The sequence below is a fragment of the Mobula hypostoma genome, chromosome 5, assembly GCF_963921235.1.
Source record: "Mobula hypostoma chromosome 5, sMobHyp1.1, whole genome shotgun sequence".
NCBI lineage: Eukaryota > Metazoa > Chordata > Chondrichthyes > Myliobatiformes > Myliobatidae > Mobula > Mobula hypostoma.
Window position 1 is genome coordinate 160,218,917 of NC_086101.1, and position 24,057 is coordinate 160,242,973.

A 24,057-nucleotide genomic window follows, 5' to 3' on the forward strand; every position below is an offset into this window, starting at 1 on the left:
GTGTGTGTGTGTGTGTGTGTGTATACAATTAGGTGTTTATATTATTAATACAACCATTGAATTCTTTGGAAATAAAAAATCTGACTGCAATATGATGGGATAGTGTTCTCATGCACAAACATTTTAAATGGTGATATACTGTGCTTTATTTTTGATACATTCTGTACAAACTTATTTTATTATGGTGGACCAGAAATTCTATTGTGTATTGTATTTTTATGCACTATTCAGATTGGAATTTTAAATATGATTGGCATTTCCATACACTTATAATGATACAATGTTCCACTTTGAGTATGACGTCCTTGTGAAATCAGTGTGCGCAACTGGAGTAGTGTTGGCCAGTGTGCCATTTAGAGAAGGTTTGTGGTAGTCCCAATTAAACTCCTTTTCCTGTGGTAATTTCAATCTTCCTGCACTCAATGGCTAGAAAACTTACAAGAGAGAACGATCAAGTAAAGGGGTAAAATCCTTTCTCTCCCAAGTGCAGTATAGTTTCTAAAAGTGGAAGTATCCAGTATTGAAACTATTTAGAATGATTGAGCTTACGGAAGTAGGCTCCCAGGTTATCTGTCCTTGACCATGAGGCCATTTAGAAAGGTCGGTTCAGGTTCAGTATTGTTCAATGAGAAAGGGTATATTAGTGGTAAAAGGTTTTTGGGGGAAATAGTTGTGATATGATAGAACCTTTTTAAGATTCAAAGTGGCTTAGTTAAGTCTTAAACTAAGGTATTTTATCTAGGTAAAATAAATTATAAATGTATAAGTTGGTAATGGTAAATTTGGAAATGCATTAAAAGTTATGATAATGTGTCAGCAATAACTAGCATTTCAATATTTACTTTACACATAGTAAAGATACAAAAACCCAAAGGCATAGTGAGAGACTACTTTATAATATCAAAGGAAATGGCTTATAATTGCCAAAAAGATAACCCCGAGGACTGGAAAAATTTCAGTATTCATGGAAGGACAACCAAGACATTGATAAGGAAAGGAAGAGAATAAAATAAGAGTAATCCACTGAGAAACATAATGGCAGACTTGTAAACCCCTCTGTTGAAATGTGGAAAGGAAAAGATCAGCATGAGTTGATATGAATCCTTCACAGGCAGACAGAAGAAACAGGGAACAGGAAATTTCAAGACTCAAGGTACATTTATTGTCAAAGAATATATGAATCATGCACCTTGAGATTTGTTTGTTAACAGGCAGCTACAAAGCAAGAAACCTGAAAAACCCAATTAAAAAAAATAAAGACCATAACCACTGCGCAGAGAAAGAGGGAAGAAAACATATACACATCATGCAAACAATAGAAGCAAACGACAACATTCTGAACCAGGTTGAGTCCTTAGACAGGGAAATTGAACAAATAATATCAATATGTCTTTGTTCATAGATGAAAACAAAAAATAAACTTCCAGAAATAGTGGAGGACTATAGGGAATAAAAAGTTGAAAGAAACAAAAATACTAGTATTAAGAAAAGCAATGAAACTAAAAGCTAATAAATCTTCAGGACTTGAAAAGAGGTCTTTTACCAGAAGTTTTAACTCTGTTGCTCTTACCACAGATGCTGCTAGAACTCCTAAGTGTGTCCAGCGTTTTCTGTTTTCATTTCAAATCTCCAAGACTGATTATTGGGGTTTTGAATGAGGGTAGCTATGCAAAATGTGAGGTCATTCACTTTGATAGAAAAATGAAACATTCACTGTTGTTTGAGGAAGAAACTTCCAAAGACTTTCAGAATGTTAAGAGAATGCCTCATCTGTTCTAAGTGGATGATCATTTGTTTTTAAACTCTGTTTCCATCTTCCATATCTCCCACAAAAAAACAAACTCTCCACATCTACCCTGTTACAAGTCTCCAATCCCTCCACATTCATTCATCGTAATTTCTCTCACAAGGAACAAACTTTGCCAAACTACAGCAACAAATAGACTTCTGGAGGAACTTAATGGGTTTAGCAGAATCTGTTGGTGGGGGGAATGAATTGTCAATGTTTTGAGTTAGGATCCTGTGCTAAGACTAAGAGAGGAGCAAGAAAGTAGCCAACATTAAAGAGCAGAAGTGGAGTCCATTGGTGGATCAAGGACTGAAGAATAATGGTGGATACCAGTACAGTGTTTATCAGTTTTATTATATTTGCTGCTAACTTCTGTCCACTTGCAAATTCACTTAGTGCTATTCTATACCTTCTCTATCTTTTCTGGATCTCTATGTCTCCATGTGTGGACATTTCGTATAACACTGACATTTAATATAAACCCATTGACTCCCATAGTTCCCAAGACTATATACCTCTTCACACTCTGTTTCTTGTAAAGGTGCCATTCATTTCTTCCAATTTTTCCACAACCACTCTCAAGGTGAGACTTCCAATCCAGGAAATCTCAAATATCCTTTTCTTATAGTATGGTTGATGGAGCCCTTTCTTGCATCCCTTCAATGCAAACAGAACAAGATCAGAATTCTGCTAGTCCTCTCCTTTGACCCTACCAGTCTCCACATCCAGCATAACATCCTTCATCATATCTGTCAATTGCAGCAAGATCCCTTCACTTGCCATATCTTCTTCTCCCCACCCCTTTCTATTTTGTGTTGGAATCACTTCCTCCGTGACTTCTTGGTCCACTCATTTTCTCCCAGCAACTGCAGTAGGTTCATTGCACCTCCTCCCTCACCACCATCCAGTGACCTCAGCAGCCCTTCCAACTGAGGCAAAAATTCACGTGCAGTTCCTCCCACTTCATTTGGCACTTCCGATGTGGCCTCTTCTACATTGGTAATACCAAGTGTAGACTAAGTGACTGAATGGCAGTGTCCTTGCTCTCCATTGACAGTCGGCACCCCGGCACCCAAGTTATGTGTCATTTCATCTCCCTTTACTGTGCCCACATTGACCTGCTCATTCTCTGGCTTCTTCACTGCCAGGGTGAGGCCCAGCACAAAGAACATCTCATATTGCACTTGGGTAGTCTACAGCACAATTATATAAAGATTGAATTTTCCACTTTAGATTGACCTTTTCTCTTGTGTGTTCTACCCCCTCCCATTCTGATCCAACTGTAATCCTCTCATTTTTGTCTCCATCCCTGCAACTACCCCCCCCCCACATCCCCATCACCCGTTTTCATCTCCTTCCCTCTCCTTATTACTACATCCACCTACTATCGATGGGTCCCTCCCCCTCAGTTCCATCTGTCCTTCACTTTTCCACTAATGGTTCCCATCATCAGATTCCAGCATTGAAAGCCTTTATATTTCCACTTATCACCATTCTAGTTGTCTTTACCTTTTCTCTATACAACACCCCCCCCCCCACAACCCAGTTCCAGCTCCATCTGTATCCACCTATCATTCTGCCTTTGTCTCCCCCCCACTCTACTCCTCCCCTTCCCCCTTCCCCTCCTGGCTCCATCTGCTTGCCATTCTTCAGCCATCCTTGGTCCACAAATCAACTACTGGCCCCTCTCCTACCCGACCTCCTCTCCTCTTTATACCGGCTGTCCTCATTTTCCAATTTCAGTCCTGATGCAGGGATTTAAGCCAAAGTGTCAACAATTCCTTTGCCCCCACAGATGCTACTTGATTCACTGAGTTCCTCCAGTAGATTGTATCTGGATTCCAGCAACTGTAGTCTCTTGTGTCTCCACTTTAAAGTACAACAGTTCAAAAAATTGAAGTCATAGTGGGGATTTATTGTCTTTAGACCAAGAAAGTTGGAAAAAAAACAACTGTTGGCTTCAAGACTGAGGTTCTCACACACAAAAGGAATAATGCAATCAAGGTCTCAGCAGATTAGACAACTTTTTAACTCTTCTTCTCTCATTTGTTGTAGCAGTTGTTATTTTTGACAAATCTCATGAATTTTGAGGGTGAAGTGATTTCGCACTTGCACTGGTTGAAACAATGGCAAAATACATTTTTTAGGCATAGATACCTTATGGAGCAATGGACTATAATTTGTTAACTACATTCAATTGTCAATACTCGTCAAGTTCCAAAAATTTATATATTATTTTGTTTATTTTTCAGTCACAAATTCAAGGCATTACCCTTCATGTTAAACACAACCATAGTTAAATGTGGCAAGCTGAACTTGTATCAGCTATAGCGTCAAACTGAGTGAAACTTGGCAAGTCTAATATATGGAGCAGAATGTAACAAAGGAACTGCTTTATGCTGGCAGCTAGGAGGAGAATGAGGTGGTGTCAGCTGTCCTCAGAATAATTTTGAGTTCATTAAAAAATCATTGCAATATAATAGTGTCTAGAAATTTGGTCCTGTTTATATAGCTCTAACAGATCATTTATTTCACTACTTAATGCTTAATATTCATTGCTGAACTACAATATTACTCCAATTTTCTTTGTCCTGTTTGCTTAAACTTGGTTGATAAAAGAATGTTGATAAAAACATGAAGTGCACAAAACATTGGTATCAGAGAAACTTACCGAAGAAAGTCCTTGAAAATGCTCTGAACATTTCCATGTATAAATTATTGTTTACCATAAGTGAATATGAATTAATGTGGGTTCTTAGAAGCAATTCAAAATGCTCTGCATACTAAATATGACTATTAGATACTCTTTTTAAAATCTCTTCGAAGGATTGTTTTTTCAGTTTTCTAAACAATTAATCAATTGTAACCAGAATATGGCCTTTTGTAGAATTTTAAAGCACTTTTCTGTTATCTACTACTAATTTATTTTAGAATTAGATTAAAAATTCTTTTTTTTTGCAATAAAACAATTTTTAGCTGTTTGTATTAAAACATCTAACAGGGAACTATGGACAACTGTATGGGGAGATTTTACTTTTCCTGATGTACATACATTTCAACAGGCACATGAGCTTTGTAAGATTAGCACCATTGTGAGTGTAGTTCATTTCTAGATGTGTTAAATTGGAAACTCTTGGTCATATTGTGTCATCCTAATTACATACGGAGGTAACTAATGCAAGATAAATGATTAGCACTTGGAAGAGAGACAGAGTTTTTCCATGAAAAAATGCAGAGCTCTGTGTAGGCTCCTCTAACCAGTCACAGCTAGCAGTGGTGGAAGGACGAGAAAGACCTGATAGATCACTGGGAGCATGGGGCTGGGCAGGAGATTGAGGTGATGTTGGTAAAGGTTTGTGTCCTGATTATAAATCTACAAATATTAGTAAGTATTCAATAAGTAATCTGTAAGTCACTGCATTGGAGAATACAACGATGTTCTGTCTCATACTCAGTCAATAATTTGAAAAGTTGTGTCCTTCTTCCTCAGCCATTATAATTTTCCACATCTGTGTTCTTGAGACCTGACAAAATTCGATTACACCAGTGCAGGATTCAGGATTGTTCTATAGATAGGTACCATCTGGGGATGGTTTGAGATTATTTCTGTTAAAGCATTTGAAGAAGCAATCCCTGTTCAAAACGTTGCCTTATTTGTACTCATCTTGTGAACACATAGTTTAGGAATTATAAAATACAGAGAGTTCACTTTGAAATACCCTCACCCACAAAGACCCAAGTTTTGTTTTCACTCTTGTAGTTGGATAGATATTACAGCACTATTGTCAATAAAATTTCTGCTTGGGACTTTAATCATAAGTGATCTTGAATATAAAATAAATACCAAAAATGCTGGATATTTCCTTCTCCACAGTATGTGTACTCCATATGTATCTCCAGTAGTTAGTGATTTTTTTTTGTTGTTATTTAAAATTAACCTTTTTATGGGCATGATTATTTATATGAGAAAGTCACACACCGGCTTGGGAAATTATCAAAAACCAGCAAAGAGCTTTCCAAATTTATATAATCAAAAAGCTGCTAGTTCAAGAATGCTTTGATTAAATGAGTATCATGTGGAAACAAGTAGTTACCTGGGCTTGAAAATAGAGAAACGAGAAGGGTTTGGAAATACCAGCTGCAGGTCTGGGTTCTACTTCCTCATGTATGTTGAAGACTTTCACTTACGCCTCTCAATCCCTTCAAAGCCTCCAAATGCTAGAAGTTGCTCCCAGCCATATTTTTTGCCATTAAACTAACATTCTGGTCACTCTAATACTGTTTGTGAAGGTTACAAAAAAATGAAAAAACTTCTAAAGTGAGGTTCAGAGTGCAGCATTTGTTGGGTTCCCTGGATAACACTAAGCTGAAATGAATATTACTGGTTTTAGAGTTTTCTTTGATACAGCATTGGAACAACGTAACATGACAGGAACAGTTATCCAGGAAATTTTTAAGAAGGAACAACACCATTATAGCAAAATCTCCCTACAACAGAGGAGGGTTGCTAATGAAAGAACAAATGTGATAAGAAAGGGATGGAAGCCCGCCATGGTCACAAGAAGCTGGACAAACCGTTGAAGAGCAGTGCCTGCAGAGGGCAGGTATTTTAATGCAGGGTCCCACAGATGCCTTCCCAGGTCATAGATGTACCTGGCAGGAAGTTACCATGGAGGGAGACCTTGACATACAGAAGTACAGTCTATGAGGTCCTGTACTACGGAGAAGACTACAACCCAGACAAATTCTTGTGCTTTCTCCTTTGTGATGAAGCAAACATGGATGAAATCTTCCCTTGTGTGCTTGAAGTTCAAGTGACATTGCTCAGCAAAAAAAGAAGAGATGTAAGTGAGATCAGTGCAGGCAGAACACAGAGATCTTGAGATTAGGAAGTCTCAAAGTTACAGCTACTGTTCTGCAACCCTCCCCCCCCCCCCACCACCACCACCTTGAATTGTCATATTTTTGTGGACAAAGCAGTTAAAGGTGTGCAAGGCTGTATCTGAGGTAATAGGTTGCAAGATCACAGAGACAGAAGACTTCAGTGTTAGTTTTGTCCATTACATGACATGGCTTCTAGAGAAAAGAGGTGAATTAAAGCAATGAGTAAAGAAAACTATTGCTTTTCAAATCAGTGGAGTTGAAATCCTCACTTACTGTTGATACTGTAGGACTGGATGAACTGCAGAGCATTGACCAAATTAGGTTTGTCTTTTGTTTATAGTTAACATCTCAGTAGCTTACAACATCTGATAGAAAGTATTGATCTGAAATGTTTCTGCACAGTTTGTCCTATTCTGGCATTTGCTGCTTTTAATTTCAGATTTCCAGCACTTTGGCTGAAAAGCAGCTGGTTCTGTTATAAGATTTTGCTGCTGAAGCCACTGTATTATCAGCTTTCATTATGTTTGCTGTCTCCAGGCCATTCTGCCGTTTTTTCATTAAATTGTGATCTATCTGATAGTGAGAACTTGAGGATTACACAGAGCCATCTGAGCCTCCCACTCTCTGCTCCTGGGAGAAGATGCTCAACAGACCCCTTTACACACTGAATGCTGGAATGCTCCACCAAGGGTCTGGGAGTTAATGCTGATCGTTTCCAAGCCTTCCACCTTTGATGTGTCTACTCATGAGACTCACTGTGTATGAATATATAGTATTAATCTGTTGCTCTATCAGGTTGTAGGGCATAGCTCCTAATTTGAGCACAAGCTCATAGGTTTTAGTGAAGAAGACTTTGGAGCAGGGTTCCCCACCCTGTTCTGCACTGCGGACTGGTTTATTATTGACAATATTCTTGCGGACCGGCCGACCAGTGGGGTGGGGCGGGTGGGTAGGGTTGCCAACGGACAAGAGTAGCAGTCTTTTTTTTTGTTTTATGGCAGTTGGCAACCAAAAGAGTAGCGGTTGAATACGTTGTGTTTACCCCGAGAAAGACTACCATGGCCATGAAGCCTTGTGCGGGCACCTGTGTGCGTATGCGTGACTTGTGCGTGCATGTACATGTCGATTTTTTTCTACAAATCGTTTTTGGAGATTCTGTTCGGGGGGGGGTGTTAATCACGACCAGAATATAAGTGATAAGTCACCTATGTCACTTATAAGTGGCTAATACACTCAATTTGGTTTCAAAAAGGGTTTATCTAACGAATTTAATATTAAACACACACCGCATATTTTCCTTACATGAATATAGTGATAGGTCAATTATAAGTCAATAGCATCATTACATTTTAAGTAATGTTTGGATATTAAACACACAGCACATATTTTCCCCGTATGAACATATAAAATCATTGTAACACACCAATATCGCTGAATCAGTGGGAGCCCTGGGCTTGTTTTCCTGCAACAAGACAGTCCTATCGAGGGGTGATGGGAGACAGCGATACTCAAAGGGGGTTCCTTATGTCCAGTCTATTCCGCAATTTAGTTTTCGTTGCATTCATTGCAGAGATATATTGGAAATGGAAGCAACATTTTCAGTGCTTTCATGGCTATCTCAGGATATTTAGCCTTGACTTTGATCCAGAATGCCAGCAGAGATGTTATGTCAAACATACTTTTCAGCCTGCCGTCATTTACAAGCTCGAGGAGTTGATCTTCTTCCCGCGCTGACATGGATGATGCGCGCGTAATGACCTCGCGTGCGTTCAAGTTCAACAGTGCATGACAGGGAATGAGGAAAGGTGCAGCTGACTCATATCACCAAATCATATCATTTCCTCGCGGCCCGGTAGCACATGCTTTGCGACCCGGTGGTTGGGGACCGCTGCTTTAGAGAGTTGATCAGTTGTGATGTACTTGTGTCATGCCCAGAGCTGTCTGCCCTCTTTTCCACAGTCTGAAGAAAAGTCATTAACCTGAAATCTTACATCGATTTCTCTCTTCATAAATGCTGCCTGATCTGTGCATTATTTCTACCTGTACTCTTTTTTTCATGGCAGATTGGTTCACTGAGTGAGTTATGGGTATTTTTATGTGACAGTCCTGAGTTAACTGTAGGGTTGTGTTGTCTAACCACAAACTAGATCATTCTGTCAGACTGGTTTTCTAAAGGACATAGGACAACTCATTATTTTTATGACAAACTAGTAGTTGCATGGTTACCTATTTCCTTTATTCCAGACTCATTTGATTTAATTTAAGTGTACCAAATGCCATGCTGTGATTTGAACTTGAGTCTGGCCGTGGGATTACAAGTTCATTATTGTTACCATACCCTGTATATAAAGCACTGGAAAGATGTGTTCCAGATGAGTACTGGCATGAGGCAGATTATTCTCAGCATTACAGAGTGGGAGGTTGTGGCAGTGTCAGACCAGTACTCACTCAACTCCATGCAGATTAACTGTTAGCACTCCTCCCCCCTCTTTCCCCCATTGAACCACTGTTTCCCTTCACTTTTAATCCCTGTCATGCACTTTATTTGCTTATTTTTATGACTGATGGAATTCTGGAAAAATAGTTCTTATGTGCCTACATGTGATATATGACAGCTCAGAGCAACCATTCCAATAAATTATTAAACATAACTAATGATTAATTGACTGATAACTTGCAAGTGAACAGTTTGTGCCCTTCTGAAATTTACCTTGCTAAAACCTTTTGATTAATTTGCAATTTATTTTAGCTCTTAAGGTATATCCCAAGCTCTCCCTGTACACAGACATTAGCACAATATGGAAAAAAAGTTATAGTGAGGCAAAGACTTTATTGATCTGTCTTCCCTGAAGAGCCCAAGGCTAACCTTACTTAGTTCATTTTATCAGTGATAATGACACTAGAAACAGAAAAGCAAAGTGGACAAAAATTAAAAATTGCTGGAAGATGATAGACGTGAAAGCAGAGATGATAAAAGAATACAACACACGCTCAGCAGATCAGACAGCATCGGTGAAGCAGAATAAACAGTCATTATCCATAATGAGTGTCTTGGCCAGAAACATTAACTGTTTATTCCCCACCAAAGATGCTGTTGAGTTCATCCAGCATTCTGTGTGTATTGCAGAGTTTCGTGTGCTTATGATCAAAGAATGGGAAGAAGGAAATGAAAGCAGGGCCATAGGAATAAATGGAAATAGTTCTGATTGGATTACTCTACAGACAGCCAGAGCTGATTGGCTGAGTGCTCTCCTTCAATGCCATCATAACTGCTTGAATCCTGATTATTATCTGATAAATTTGGCTTGCAGTGTATATGTTTGGACTGTTGCTGATGAGAACTAAAGTCTTCACAGATATTTTCATAATTAACATCAAGACAAGGGGACAAAATATTTTCTGAAAAAGGATCCAGTGCTTTCTCTGCATATATGATGAATCAACTGTTCTCAGACTTCCAGCCAGATACAGGTTTTCTGTCAATATCTTCTCTGGGTAGCTTCCCAATGGCCGAAGAGGTAGACACAATGAGTGAGATGCCATCTGCAGATGCAGTAGACATTCTCCTGTATTGGTTTTGATTGATTTGGTCCATACGAGTTCCATGTGCTCCAGGGTGTGTGAAAGTGGCCTTTAAGCGTATCCACACAGGTGTCAGCTTGGTTTAGTTTGTATAATGCCACTCAACTCAAAGCTTGAGGGTGCAAGACTAATGCAAAGCATGAAGATAATGCTAATGCATGGGCCACAATCAAATGGACACTAAATCAACACCTCATCTATCTTTTGCAATAAATCATGCAGGAAATAATAGATCTTAAGGAGCTTCTGAGAGATGTATAGGGATCCTCCTTTCTATAATACATAGTACATGCAACTGCTGGATCAGGTGTTCTCCTGTTTGAACTGTATTATCAGTGTCTAGTGTGAGTTATATATCAAATAAAACTAGGAGAATCTACAATACACTGATCTGACATACACTCAGCGGCCATTTCATTAGGTACCGCTGTACACCTGCTCATTCATGCAATATCTAATCAGCCAATCATGTGATAGCAACTCAATGCATAAAAGCATGCAAACATAGTCAAGAGGTTCAACTGATGTTCAGAACAAACATCAGAATGGGGAAGAACTGTGATCTAGGTGTGGAATTATTGTTGGTTACTGACAGGGTCATTTGTGTATTTCAGAAACTGCTGATTTCCTGGGATTTTCATGCCCAGCAGTCTCTATAGAACTTACAGACAATGGTGCGAAAAACAAAGAAAAAAAAATCCAGTGAGCGTCAGATCTGTGGGCGAAAATGCCTTGTTAATGGGAGAGGTCAGCGGAGAATGGCCAGATTGGTTCAAGCTCACAGGAAGAAGGAAATACCTCAAATAACCATGCGTTATTGCAGTGGTAGGCAGAAGAACATCCCTGCTCACACAACACTTGAACCTTGCAGTGGATGGGTTACAGCAGCAGAAGACCATGTACATACATTCATTGGCCTCTTTGTTAGAGACAGTGAGTACCTAATAAAGTGGCCACTAAGTGTATCTAAAATAATTGTGTGCCAAGTTAAATCAAGTGTCATATTAGCTTCTAACTTTAGTATCTAATTTCATAAATCTACAAGGTACGATTCTTTCCATTTGATGTGGTTAATTCAAGAAGAATGTTTCTTTCTGCACAAGTGTTGTCTGATTTTCTGAGGAATTCAAAATATCGTGCCTTTATTTCAGATTTCTTGCATCCTTATAGTTCATTTTTGCTTTGCTTACGTTTGCTTTTCCATTGTAGTTCGTTCAGTAGGTTATGGTCACCTGCTGGTTCAAATATCTAGCTGTCCTAAACCACTTGAGGTGTTTGTGGATGTTAAGCAACTTGTCAGATATATAGTTAACTATCACTAGGAGACTTACTGTCTGTTAACAATTTACTCCAGCCCAGTTGTAGCCTCTACTTTGTAACCCAGGATAATTCCTTCGGCAACCAATGGAGCTTTGCCCTCGACCATCTAATCAAAATAATTAAATAAAATCTGGACCATTTGGCAGTTACATTTCTTGAGAATTTGCAGTGATTGTTTTGATCTACAGTAAAATCAATACATGGGCTTTGTAGTCATGTATCTCATCTCAGCAGCTTCTTCAAAGGGATAAAAATAAATTCCTATTCTGCTCACATACAGTGGCAAAGAACAGTACTAATTTTACACCTTGTGTAGATATCTGAACTGCACATTGATCAATAAACCAGCAACATAAAATGAAAGCGATCCAAAGAATTCACTGATAAATGAACACACAAGGGACAGAAATCAATGATGTTGCCTTTGAAACAATGAACCAAGGCTTAGCTGAATGCCTGAGACAGAAAATGATTTGAAGCCACAAACTTCACATTTGATGGTAGCTCCCATCAAGCAAGATCTACAATATGATAGATTTTATTCTTCAGCTTTCAATAGTCCAACATTTCAATTTTAGGTCCCTCAGAATGATTTTTTTTCTCAAATATTATCTTCCTTAAATATGAATATTTTAATTGTAGGGCAGGGCAGTGGCACAAACATTAATGCTGCTATCACACAGCTCGAGCAATCCTAACCGTGCGTACTGTCTCTGTGGAGTTAACACCACCTCCCTGTGACTGCATGGATTTCTTTGCTGATGCTCCAGTCTCTTGCCCTATCTAAGTATGTGCTGCTTGCTTAACTGGTAACTGTAAATGACACATAGTATTGGTGAGTGATGGGAGAATCTGGGGGAATTGATGGACATCTGACAGAGAACAGGTCAGCAGACGGGGAATATCTGTTTTTATAACTGACTTGGATTCTATCTTCCTCTAATTTCTGATTATTTTAGGTGACATCAAGGTGATAACCAGAAGGTAATTCCATCATTGTTCTATAAAACTCTTCATTGCCACCATAAGGAGATTTCCTAATGGCTTGGTAATTTATAGTTGGAAGCTCTAAAGTATATTTTGAAATAAAAACAGAAAATGCTGGAAATTAACAATGTGTCAGGCATTATCTGTGGAAGGTTGATGAATAATGAAAAATAGGAGAAAATTGGAAATTGGGGTGCTTTGAGTTGCAAGGAAGCAGGATAGGGTGCAAGGGAAAAAGGGCAGAGAACAAGAATGACGCAGACAGTGTTAGTGCTAGCAGTGTGAAGGTGGTGAAAGCTTGTTCATTTCTGCAGCTCTATTTGCAGTAGATACAAGCAGGTGAACAATACACAGGAAAAAGGGAAAACGTGGCAGATTCGTGAAATACAAAACATCATAATTGCCGGAAAACTGAAATAAAAGAAAATGCAGCAAGTACCCAACAGGTCAAAGAGCAAATGTGGAGAAAGAATAGTGAGTTAGCATTACTGGCTGTATTAGAAAATCTCCTGAATAAAGAGCCTTTGTTTTGGATTCTGATGATATGGGTTAAAATCCTGCTTTTACTATGTTTGCTGTTTGGTATCCATGTTTTTATCTTACCTATAGTTCAGCACCATTTTATCAATTATTCAGAATTGTCAAGTTATTCTCTAGTTAAAACATTTTTAGATCCATGTTACATTTTCCTCTTTAAGCCAGCAATGACTATTAATTGTACACTACTCCAATTTAAACTACTAAGAGTTAACAAGACTGCCACAGTTCCTTCCTTGTTTTTTCTGCAGTTACACTTTCTAAGCTATTATTTTGGATCATGCCTCGTACCACACGAAGATTTTAGATAAGATATGAAAAATGGTGGTTGTACAGTGTTAAGTTTTTAAAAAATGAAATGAATTGCTATGGGAGTTCTTAGCAGTTTTCTTCGTAAGATATTGGAAAATAAACTACTGTCAACGAGGGCATGATCAGTTTTCATTTAAGTGACTCTGGGCTGTAAAATTAGGGTTTTACCTTTATAAAACTAGCATAATTATACATAATTATACTATGCTATCCTTATTGTTTCGTGAGGAGATAGTAAAATGGTTAGCATCATGATACAAAGATAATTAAGATGTTTATTAGTCATTCTATTATTTTTGAGTAGGGAATGGCTTTATTTCTTTTGGATTCTTTCATACATTGAGTTTAAAAATAAACAATGTTTATAAAAATGGAGTGCTCCTACATTTCAGTATAAGATGTCAGTGATACCTATATATTTCCGAAACATTTGAGAGAAAATACGATGGCACCCGATACTGAACATGATCTGCTACTACTCAGAAAAAGTGAAGAATACAGTCTGATAGTACAATTTGATGTACAGCCCATCTTCTTCCATTATTATACCATGGCTCAAAGATCATCACAATGAAATCCAGATTGATATGTCATCCACATCTGCTGGTTGCCTGCACAATAGGCACGGCAATTCTAAAGCAATACATTGTGTGATATGTTTGAGATGTGCTAATGTGATAAGGTGAGACTTAAATTCAATATTTTATTCAATGATTCAGCTTTGGCAAGATAAATGTAACAAACAAATTAACAAAGAATTTCTTTGAACTCAGAAGCATTTTCTTAGAACTAATTGGCTGTGAATGATGTTTTAGCTACACAAGTTCAGGCAGGACTATGAAATATCAGATTGCAACTCAGAGTGGCATAGAATGGCCATTAGCAATTCTGTTTAAAGTATGTGCACAGAAAGGTTAATTTTATCCTCATCAAAAATAAGAACATTAAAGGTGGCAGATTGCTAAACCAATGGAAGTAAGGTTAAAAGAAATAAATTAGAGTTCACCACCTTTTCTTTAGTTTTTAAGCTTCACATACTAGATGTAGACAGTGATGGTAAAACCAATATTTATTGTTTTTTTCTAATTGCCCTTGAGAAGGTGGCCTTGAGCTGCAGTCGTTCCTTTGAAAGTATCCCCACAGTGCTGTTCAGTAGGGAATTCCAGGATTTAGACCCACCAACAATATTAACAAGGCAGATTGCTGTGAAAAAGAAAACACAGGTGCTGGACGTCTAAAATAAAAGCAAAAAATGTCATTTTTATTTCATAATGGTGTGTGACATGATATTGACATTAGTGAATGACAGAGCAGGCTAAAAGTAGTCTCACACACACAATGCTGGAGGAACTCAGCAGGCCAGGCAGCATTTATGGTAAAGAGTACAATCAACGTTTTGGGCCAAAACCTTTCAGTAGTCCTGATGAAAGGTCTCGACCCAAAACGGCAACTGTACATTTTCCATAGACGCTGCCTGGCATGCTGAGTTCCTCCAGCATTTTGTGTGTGTGTAGCTTGGATATCCAGCACCTACAGATTTTCTCTTGTTTGTAAAAGTAGTGACTGGGTGCCTCCTGCTTTTAATTCATAGGTTCATGTATACATAGACCCATAAATGGCTAAATGACATGCTTGTGACAGCAGTAAAAGCAAGTTTGTTGAAATCACCACACTATATGCATACATAAAAAATTACAAAGTGCCTATTAGTGAAGTTGAGTCGAGTCTGAATAGGTTCAAGAATCTACTTGACCTACATTTATTACATAGTGCAGAGTTAATGTATTAACAGCATTTTAATGGTGTCACCTTTTACAAGAAAGAAGTGTGATATGTCAGCTGTTGCATTAAATTTATTCTTTGATTATTTACTGAACGCATGGAAGAATTATTGTGCAAATACAATATATTGATGCTGGATAGAGGAAGAGGGTGCTTTAATTTTTACTAAAAGAAAAATAACATTACCTTGTCTCTATTATTGTTTATAGCTTCCTATGATCCATCCAATTACATAAGAGAAAAGATTTGCACAAAAGGAGATGATGCTGAAAAAGCCAGTACTTCTTCAGGTCATGTGTTAATGGAACATCAAAGTTTGATTTTCCATTCAGGTACGTGACTCGCTTACAGTCATTGCTAGTGTTACTGTCTAGGGAGGGGACAAATATTAGATCCTGCATTTTATTTCAATCTGGCCAATCCCTATTAGAAATTGTACACATATATGTGCCAGATGGGAATAGGTTGTCTCATATGTAGAGACACCTCCTCTGAATACAGAATGATTAACCAGTTTTGCGAAGAAAACATTAAGAACTGAATTTATATAACATGTCACAATCTCTGAATGCCCTTGAATTATTTTTGTAGTACACTCACTGCTTTAATATATTAGATGAAGTAGTCAATTTTTACATGGCAAGCTTCTCTAACCAGATACAGTAAAACTCTGATAATTCACTATCTAACTATTTGGAGATCCTGCTAGTTCAACATCTGGCTCAAGAGGTTGCAAGGGCCTCAGTTTCTGCTCTCCCTTCCAACTCGCTGGCCCTCAACTTCCTCATTAATTTTCAACTGCACTCCCTTGAAACTTACCTTGTTCACTGAGAAACTTATCATGTAAGACAACCAATGTTCCAGACATACTAGATTAATGGAGTCTTGTTGATATTCATTTTAGTGATGACAATTGATAAACTTTCACTACGACATTGGAATAATATTAATAAAGTAGAGCGATAGGGTCTTATAGGTTCACCTGAGAGATCAGACAGACTCAGGTTTAATGCTTTTGGATCTCTGTTTAATTTCTGATCTTTAGGGTTCTTCTAGGTGCCAATAAGGTGAGCAGTCTTAATTTGAAGATTTCCATTTATTTAAGAGTACAAACAAACATACAAATACTAAGCAAACTAAATAAAGAGCTGAGAAGTTATGCTGACGGGGAATTAATACTAAGCGGTGTAAGGCAAAGGCATAAAGATGGTGCTTCTGAAAAATCTATCATTTTTATGGATAAGATAAAGAAAATCCCTTAGATAGTGATAAATTAGTTAATAGACTACATATCTAAAACAATTACATCCTGTGGGTAATGTGCTAGTACTTAGCCAATGAAAAATGAGAAAGGTGATAAACTGTTAGTTTATGCTTTCTTTCAGTGAGTGTGAAAAATACATGAGTTTCTTAAAAAGTACAGATCTCATAAAAAGTATCATTAAAATAACAGTGGTTTCCAGCAAAGCCTTGTCTGAAGGCTAGTGCTGGCAACCATGTTGGATTCCTTCCAGAGTATACTGAAGCTTTAGCATTGTGTTTTGTGTTCATGTCTCTTGACTTCTGTGGATCATGTAAAAGCTTAAAACATCTTTGTGTTCTTGATAATATCAAACTGAGAGAATGAGGAGGATGGAGGAATTGATTTTAACTGTTGGTCAAGAATATGGCTTTGGGAATAACATAGTGTGACGAGAATACACATAAATTAAGATGTTTGCTGGCCTGGGATAGCACCAGTGGCATCAGCAGCTGGTCTGCCACCTGTCCTCAGGGGAGGGAGCGATAAGGCACACAATGAAGCAGCATTTGGAGGTGTTAATGAAGGAGCCATCAGTCTGGGTAAGCCCCTTTCTAAATTCCCTACCAGGTGAATAAACTCTTCTCATGTATCCAGCTGGGTACAGGTATCGATTATAACTGACGTTTCGATGATAAACTCTGCCATCTTTGTGAGGGATTATGCCTGGGCATGTCTAGTCTGGTGGTATTTATACCCCCTGTAGTCCATCCCTCCTGATCGGTTAGTCCTCATCCAATCAGGTTTCTACTCTCCCATTGTGTTTACAATTGAATTCCAGTTCTTGCTTAGAGCGAGACCTTCATCTTTGTTAAAATTCTTTTCCTCTAGTTTTATTTCTATGGCTTCTTTTATTGGGTGGTCCCAAATGCCGTTGGCGTGGCACGGTAGTTTTGACTGAAAAGATGATCTAGGACGCAGTTCAGCTGGCACTTACAGGATTGCATATACTTACGATGCGAATATTGGCCAGATGGGATGCACGGTGGAAACCTGTATCAAGGACCACAGGAGGTCTTTCTGTCTGGGTTATTTGGAGAAATCGGTGGTAACAGAACACCGCATTCGCAACGGCCATAGGATTGACTTTGATGGCACAAAACTACTGTGCCACGCCAAAGTCCGAGACTTGTTCATCATATACGCCGGGGAAGCACTACTAGATCCTTTTCCTTACCAGGTGCCTACAGATTGATGGGAACTGCAAGTGCATAAAATTGGTCAGTGGGATGCCACTGTAAATAGATCACTGACATGTGTTAATGTTCCAGGAAGGAATCCCATTAAGCATGGGAGGGGGTTTGCTCAGTGCAGCAGAAGCCGAAGGTTTCCTCGTGTCCAGCTTTGTTATTCCTGACCCAAAAGGAAACTGTAAGAAAACTCATTACTGTACTTTTGTGGGTCTCTTCTCTTTTCCATTGACGTGTCTGGTGAGGAAGCCTTCTAAGAGTTTGAAATGTTCAATCAGAATCTGATCTGAAAATTCTGTTTTAAGAAGCTCTTGCCAGGTTGATCAGGTAACATTATTCCATGCAATTTAGAAATGCAGTCAGCCAGATCAAGGAGAGTAGAAGTGGATAACTCTTTTGTTGCATTTTAATTCATTATTACCACCTCCTCCCCTGCAGCCTGGTTTCTGCCAGAGAGAATGGCTGAAATGAAGCCTTTGATCTCTGAAATTAGAACTGAGTACTTATTTTTTTCTTTATACAGATCTGAACACCAAACAACCAGCCTTGTCTGTCCAGCAACCTGCTGCAAGTATTCTACGTCCATGGGGTTTGCAGTCACAAGAGGAGCAGCACTTAGTTGAGGGGCCCTTGTTTATCCCACAAGAAAGAATACATGGACAAGAGGATGAGGCAGAAGAGGAAAACATATTTTACTTCTGAACCTCTTTCATAATCAGCACTTTTAAGTCAAACTGGAACAACAGACCACCTTGACCTCTTGGTTGCATTCGGTTAAACGTTACAAGTACTGAAATCTTGCCGTAAATTCTTTACTAAGCCTTGTGGGTCTACAAATGCTTATAAACCTTGAAGTTTCATGAAATTTATTACACATTTCAGTTAGTGATAAGATTGAGATACATGAAATAATATATCATCTGTTATGTCATGCCAAATGAAGCAGTTTTAAATCAGAAATGACCATATCTAACTTGCATTCTTTTAATTTCAAGGACAGGTTTTGCGATTTTTCTAAAGTAAAACACTACCCTGCTTACTCAGTGTAAACTTTGTTTCCCGGGGCACAGTGGCCTCCCTTTATGCTGATGTCATTTTATTTTATCAAGTCTGCTGCCTGTGGTTATTTAAGTTGTTTGGTATGATTTGCTATACTTAGCCATATCAAAAGTTGGCTTTTGATTTCAGTTTGGTCATACCCTTCTTGAATATTGCATAAATATACCTTCAGTTGTTTTCTTTTTGAGGTGTTGATTCAGTTAACCCAACTTTTTGTGCTATTGTACCACACACTTGGAATGTAGCAATGTTCCGATGAGGAAGTACATTATAATCCACCAGATAGTTTTCACCAACACAAATATCTTAATCTATTGACATTTTAAGATGCTCTCTGTGAAGCCATTCAATATGTTGTGGAATTTGCCATTCCTCTGTGTATCCAGTGATTTTCTGGGTAATGTGATTCACCTATTCACTATCTTCCATATTAAAGTAGTAAAATCCAAATTACTACTTTTTCACTTTTGAGTCTGATTTGGTGATTATTATTGTCCAAGTTGTACTCAAGTTAAAAACACCAGGGTATTAAAGAAAGATGCTACATTTATAAAGTCTCATTCATCCCCTCAGACTGTCCAAAAAGCTTTATTGTTAGTGAAGTAGTAGGTCTCAGTTTAGCCACTGCTCTTTGATTTTTAACATTTTCTATACATGTCCTCCTCATAGTTTATGTAGTTCAAAGTTCACTTTGCCCTTTCGATAGTAATGTGATCAGAAATGTTTCTAACATACCTAGTGATATTATAGTACACTTCGGCTTGTTTGTTACCACTTTCTGAGACCTTTGTTTCATTGTTCTAACTAAAGCCCTAACAACCTGCTATTTATTAAAAATTCTTGCTTCTGATTATCTTGTGGTTTCAGAAAATGTCCCACAAATGCCTCCAGATTTCCTTCCTCTGCTGTGACCTGCAGAAAATGCTGATTATTTTATACATACTCACCTCCTCAGTGGGTCTCATCACTTTGTCTCTATGCATGTTAAGTAGAAAGTACCACCTATTGGTACAATTTTTCAATCTAAAATCTTGCTTTGCATTTGTTCTGTTAATTATTTGTTATTTCTCATCATGTCCTTTGCTATTCTTAATATCTTCCCCTTCACTCACACATCAGGATTTGATGTGATCAGCAAACTTGTGCATGCATTTCTAAGTAGTTTTTGTCCGTTTTGCAGACAGTAATGGAGCAAGCACAGATCTTGGAGCACACTGCTCGTCGCCCCCTCCCTGCTGATGCAGCTCCAGGCACAGTGACCCTTTGTTTCTTCTGATTCAGCCAATTTCCACATCACTTCAGAAAATTGGCTGCCATTTAGAAGAATGTGCCCTTGAGTTTATTAACCTTTAAAACTGCCTACAGTTGTGTTTGCAATTCTTTGTTAAACTATTATTGATAGTAATCTCTGGTTCTGCTTATTCTCACTTTTTTAAAAAATGTTATGTTTTGTTGCACTTTTTTTTCCAAAATTACCAATGATGTTCATTACAAGAGTTTGGAATTTTATTGGATCGTACCTCCCCCATTAAACCTTCAGGGTAGCCGTGTTAATTCTGAACCTTATGGATCACAGTGTAAAGAGATGCACTGATGGCTAAGAACAGAAGTAAAAATCCAAAATGATATTCAGTTATATTGAAGTATCACCTCTATTTGTACTATGTATGGACTGGCTGACCAACATGATCACACATTACAGTTCTGTATTTGTTCAGCATTTTGTTTCAAAATCTATTACAGGAAGTGGCTTGATTGGACAACAGAGCAAATTAAGTCAGTACCACTGCCCATCTCTACCTCTATCTTCTAAGTGTTCCTTCCTTACAACCTACCTCTTTGACCAGTGTTTGTGTCATATGACCATAAGACATAGAAGCAGAATTAGGCCATTCAGCCCATCGAGTCTGCTCTGCCGTCCCATCAGGGCTGAATTACCATCCCTCTCAACCCCTTTCTCCAGACTTCATTTCTGAAATCTTTTTATAGGGCTTGGTTTTGTTAGGTAATACTTGGGGAAACGTCTTGGGATATCTTAGCTATGTTAATGGTGCTACATGAATCAGTGTTTTAATTATGAAGAGCAGCTGGTCAAAATTAATGGATACTTGAAGACTACATTGGTTAAAACCACGCTTTCACTCACTGTTTGGCCTATGAAATGTAAAAAAAATGGCCATTTTGTCATAGTGGATGTACTATTGCGTTTAAATTAAACTAGTGTCATGTAGATAAACAAACTGAAGAGCAATTTACAAGTGCATCTACCCACAAGAGCTCCTTACCCAGTTTTCTAACTGGCCTTCAAACCCAAACTATTATTAAATTGCCCAGGACCTTTGAAGTGAATCCTAATTACTTTAAGGGTTACATGTAAAATGTCTTGATGCAAAATAATATTATTGATGAAAACCAGATTAAATGTGCCCTTACATATTCTATTTATCTGTAACCATTACAATCTAAAATAATGCTACATCATATTAATAATTCTTTTTAAAGTCATGCAAATTGGTTTTATTACCTGAAGAACACAGCTATACTTATTTTGAATTCTAGTTGCTTTCTTAAACGAGACCCTTGTACTGAATGATCTGGAAGTGTATTTAGTTACATTAAGATGCATCAACAAATACAAATACTAGACACTAACAAGATCAAATCCTTGAATTTCTAAACCAGCCAACTTTAATTTGTTTGTCTAAAGATCAAGTAACATCAGGTTCTATCATATGTTCTTTGCCAAAAAAGGGCAAGATAAATATCCATACACATCAGTGGTCACTGACTTTTAAGACTTCTAAGAGATAAAAAAAAAGAATGAATAGCAATCCAAGTTGATAGTAATCCAATAATAATAGCAAATGATAACTTGGAAAGCTTAGTTTAGTCAGTGCAAAATAAGCTCAGTGAGATGCTGCCTGGCCTGCTGCATTCACCAGCAATTTTTTTTATGTGTGTTGCTCAGTCTCACTGTTGTGTTCTGTACTTCCAGTCAAAAGAGAATGTCATTATGAGATTGTACTATACGTGCCTTTCTGGAATTGATAGAATAATGGGAGAATAGATGGAAATTGTGATTGATCTCTAGTTTAATGTTGCTCTAGTACAAATGTAAAGCAAGACTTTAACTTTTTGATATGCAGAGTCATGGCAGCACTATTGGTAACATGCCTGAAGTACTAACATCAACATTGTAAAGGAACCTTAGTGAGCATTTATGACAAGATTTAATCATAAGACAGAGGAGCAAAATTAGCCCATTTGGCTCATCAAGTCTGCTTTGCCATTCTTAACCATTCTGGTTTATTTATTATTCCATTTTTGACCATGACCATGTTAACTCCCAGCAGAGCAATCCTACCTGTTTAACTCCTTCTCATATTTTTTCAGTAATCTTACAATGTAATACCCTCACACACCCCCATTAATTTCCTATTTGGTCCTTTTTGCCACTTACCAATGGTAAAGGTAATTTACCTACTAGCGTGGTTGTGAAAGGTGGAGAGAAGCACCCAGGGGAACCCCAAAGACATGTGAGAAATGCAAACTCCATGCACTCAGCATCAACACCAGCTTCAGACAAACCCAGACTTGCAGAGTTGTGAAGCTTGTGTCTTGTACTAATCAACTTGTGAACATATCACATTACACCTAGTATGGATTAATGTTAGCACATAAAGTTCAAAAAATAGATTTGCACAATGATAACTTTGTGAAACAATGTATAAATGAACTTTGTTTTCAATCTGTAGAAATTCAGAACTCAGAATGTGTCATTAAATTTCAAGCAGTGTTCCGATATATTCACCCCAATTCATTTCTAAGGGGATAGATAGCTCATCAAAGCCATCAACAACAAATCTGTGGTTCATCAATTCAATACACAACAAACATAAAACTATCCTAAAAGGGCTGTCAGCACCATGGTGTCACAGAATGGGTCACAAACATTATTTCTTGCTGATGATGTAAAAGTATTTTATAACTGGAAATTTAAATATACTCAAACTCCAAAGCAAAGCCTCATCTAGAACATTATTTGAAGTGACAAATCATCACACTTGTTCAATTTTAGATTGCAATGTTAAGTGTGTACTGTTAATGAATCAAAGTATGTTTTAAAGAACTATACATATTTAACCAAACAAAGGCTATTTATACTGCTGTATACCTAGAACTGTAAATACTGAGGTGGATATATATTCATTAGCTTCTATTCCTTGCACTTTTAATGTTTAGAATTGTTGTTTTATTAAAGAAAGAAAATTGCAGAGCATTTATTTAAAAAAAAATCTGAAATGAAATTGTGCATCCAGTCATACGCTTCTTGCAAAAAGGATTATAACGAGTGTAATTATTACTTCTGTAAAAAGAATAATGATGAATTTTATAGAATCGCCCAAATGAACCTTGGTAATCTGATAGACAGTTTAATAAAATCTGAATAGATGTTTTGGAGTGTATTGGTGCATTATTTCTAGTTAATGATTGAATACACTGACTTCTTGCATTCAGCTCATTGATGGGAAAAGAACCCAAGCTAATTTGCATCTTAGCTGCTTTTAAAATACAGAGAGTTGAACAAATAATTGAATGGAAAAAGTAAGTAGATTTCAGCAAAATCAAACAAAATCATCATTGGTGAAAGCTGACCTTTAAATCTGTCTGGTTATTATGTGTTAAGTACTAATTGGGTGCAATTAATCATTCTGAAAGAAGGTAATTATGTCAATGAACTCCTTATCGGCAGGAAAGATTGAAAACTTAATTAGTTTAAGAAGTAGTCCACCAAGGGCCATCAGACATTGATCACAATAAGTGGTAGATGGTTTATCTGTGCCTAGTGTTTCATTTTAAATATGTGTCACTAAGTACTGTACACAATTCATTCTGTTTATTTTGAAGTAAATTGGATGGTTGTTTTATGTTTGACTAAAATACTTCTCTCAGGCAGTTGGTAGATACCCACAATGCATTTCCTCTTTTCCTTTCTGCTAGGGGCACCATGGTAGCATGGTGGTTAGTGCAACACTATTGCAGCTCGGGGCGTTGGAGTTCAGAGTTCAATTCCAGCATAAGAAAGTTTGTACATTCTGAATTTGATTTTACTTAAATTTCTGAATTTGAATTTATTTAAATCTTACATCCGTCTCACAATATGAGGGAGTGAAAGTCTTTGCATTATGACTCCGTCGTAATGTACAGATGTGTGAATTTATAAGTCTAATGGCTTGTAGAAAGAAGCTGTCCCATAGCCTGTCAGTCCTGGCTTGAATGCTGCGGTACCATTTGCCAGACGGAAGCAGCTGAAA

At 37.7% G+C, this 24,057-nt stretch overlaps 1 protein-coding gene across 2 annotated transcripts in view; it reads left to right on the plus strand.

Annotated features, from left to right (window-relative positions):
* arhgef28a (Rho guanine nucleotide exchange factor (GEF) 28a) overlaps positions 1 to 23,162 on the plus strand; it is a 410,055-nt gene extending 386,893 nt beyond the window's left edge. For both annotated transcript variants that reach the window (XM_063049236.1, XM_063049238.1), the window contains 2 exons: positions 15,403 to 15,525; positions 18,207 to 23,162. In XM_063049236.1, the coding sequence (XP_062905306.1) occupies positions 15,403 to 15,525; positions 18,207 to 18,385 (302 nt within the window). In that variant the 3' untranslated portion in view covers positions 18,386 to 23,162. The remainder of the gene's footprint in view (positions 1 to 15,402; positions 15,526 to 18,206) is intronic.
* Positions 23,163 to 24,057: the final 895 nt, after the last annotated feature.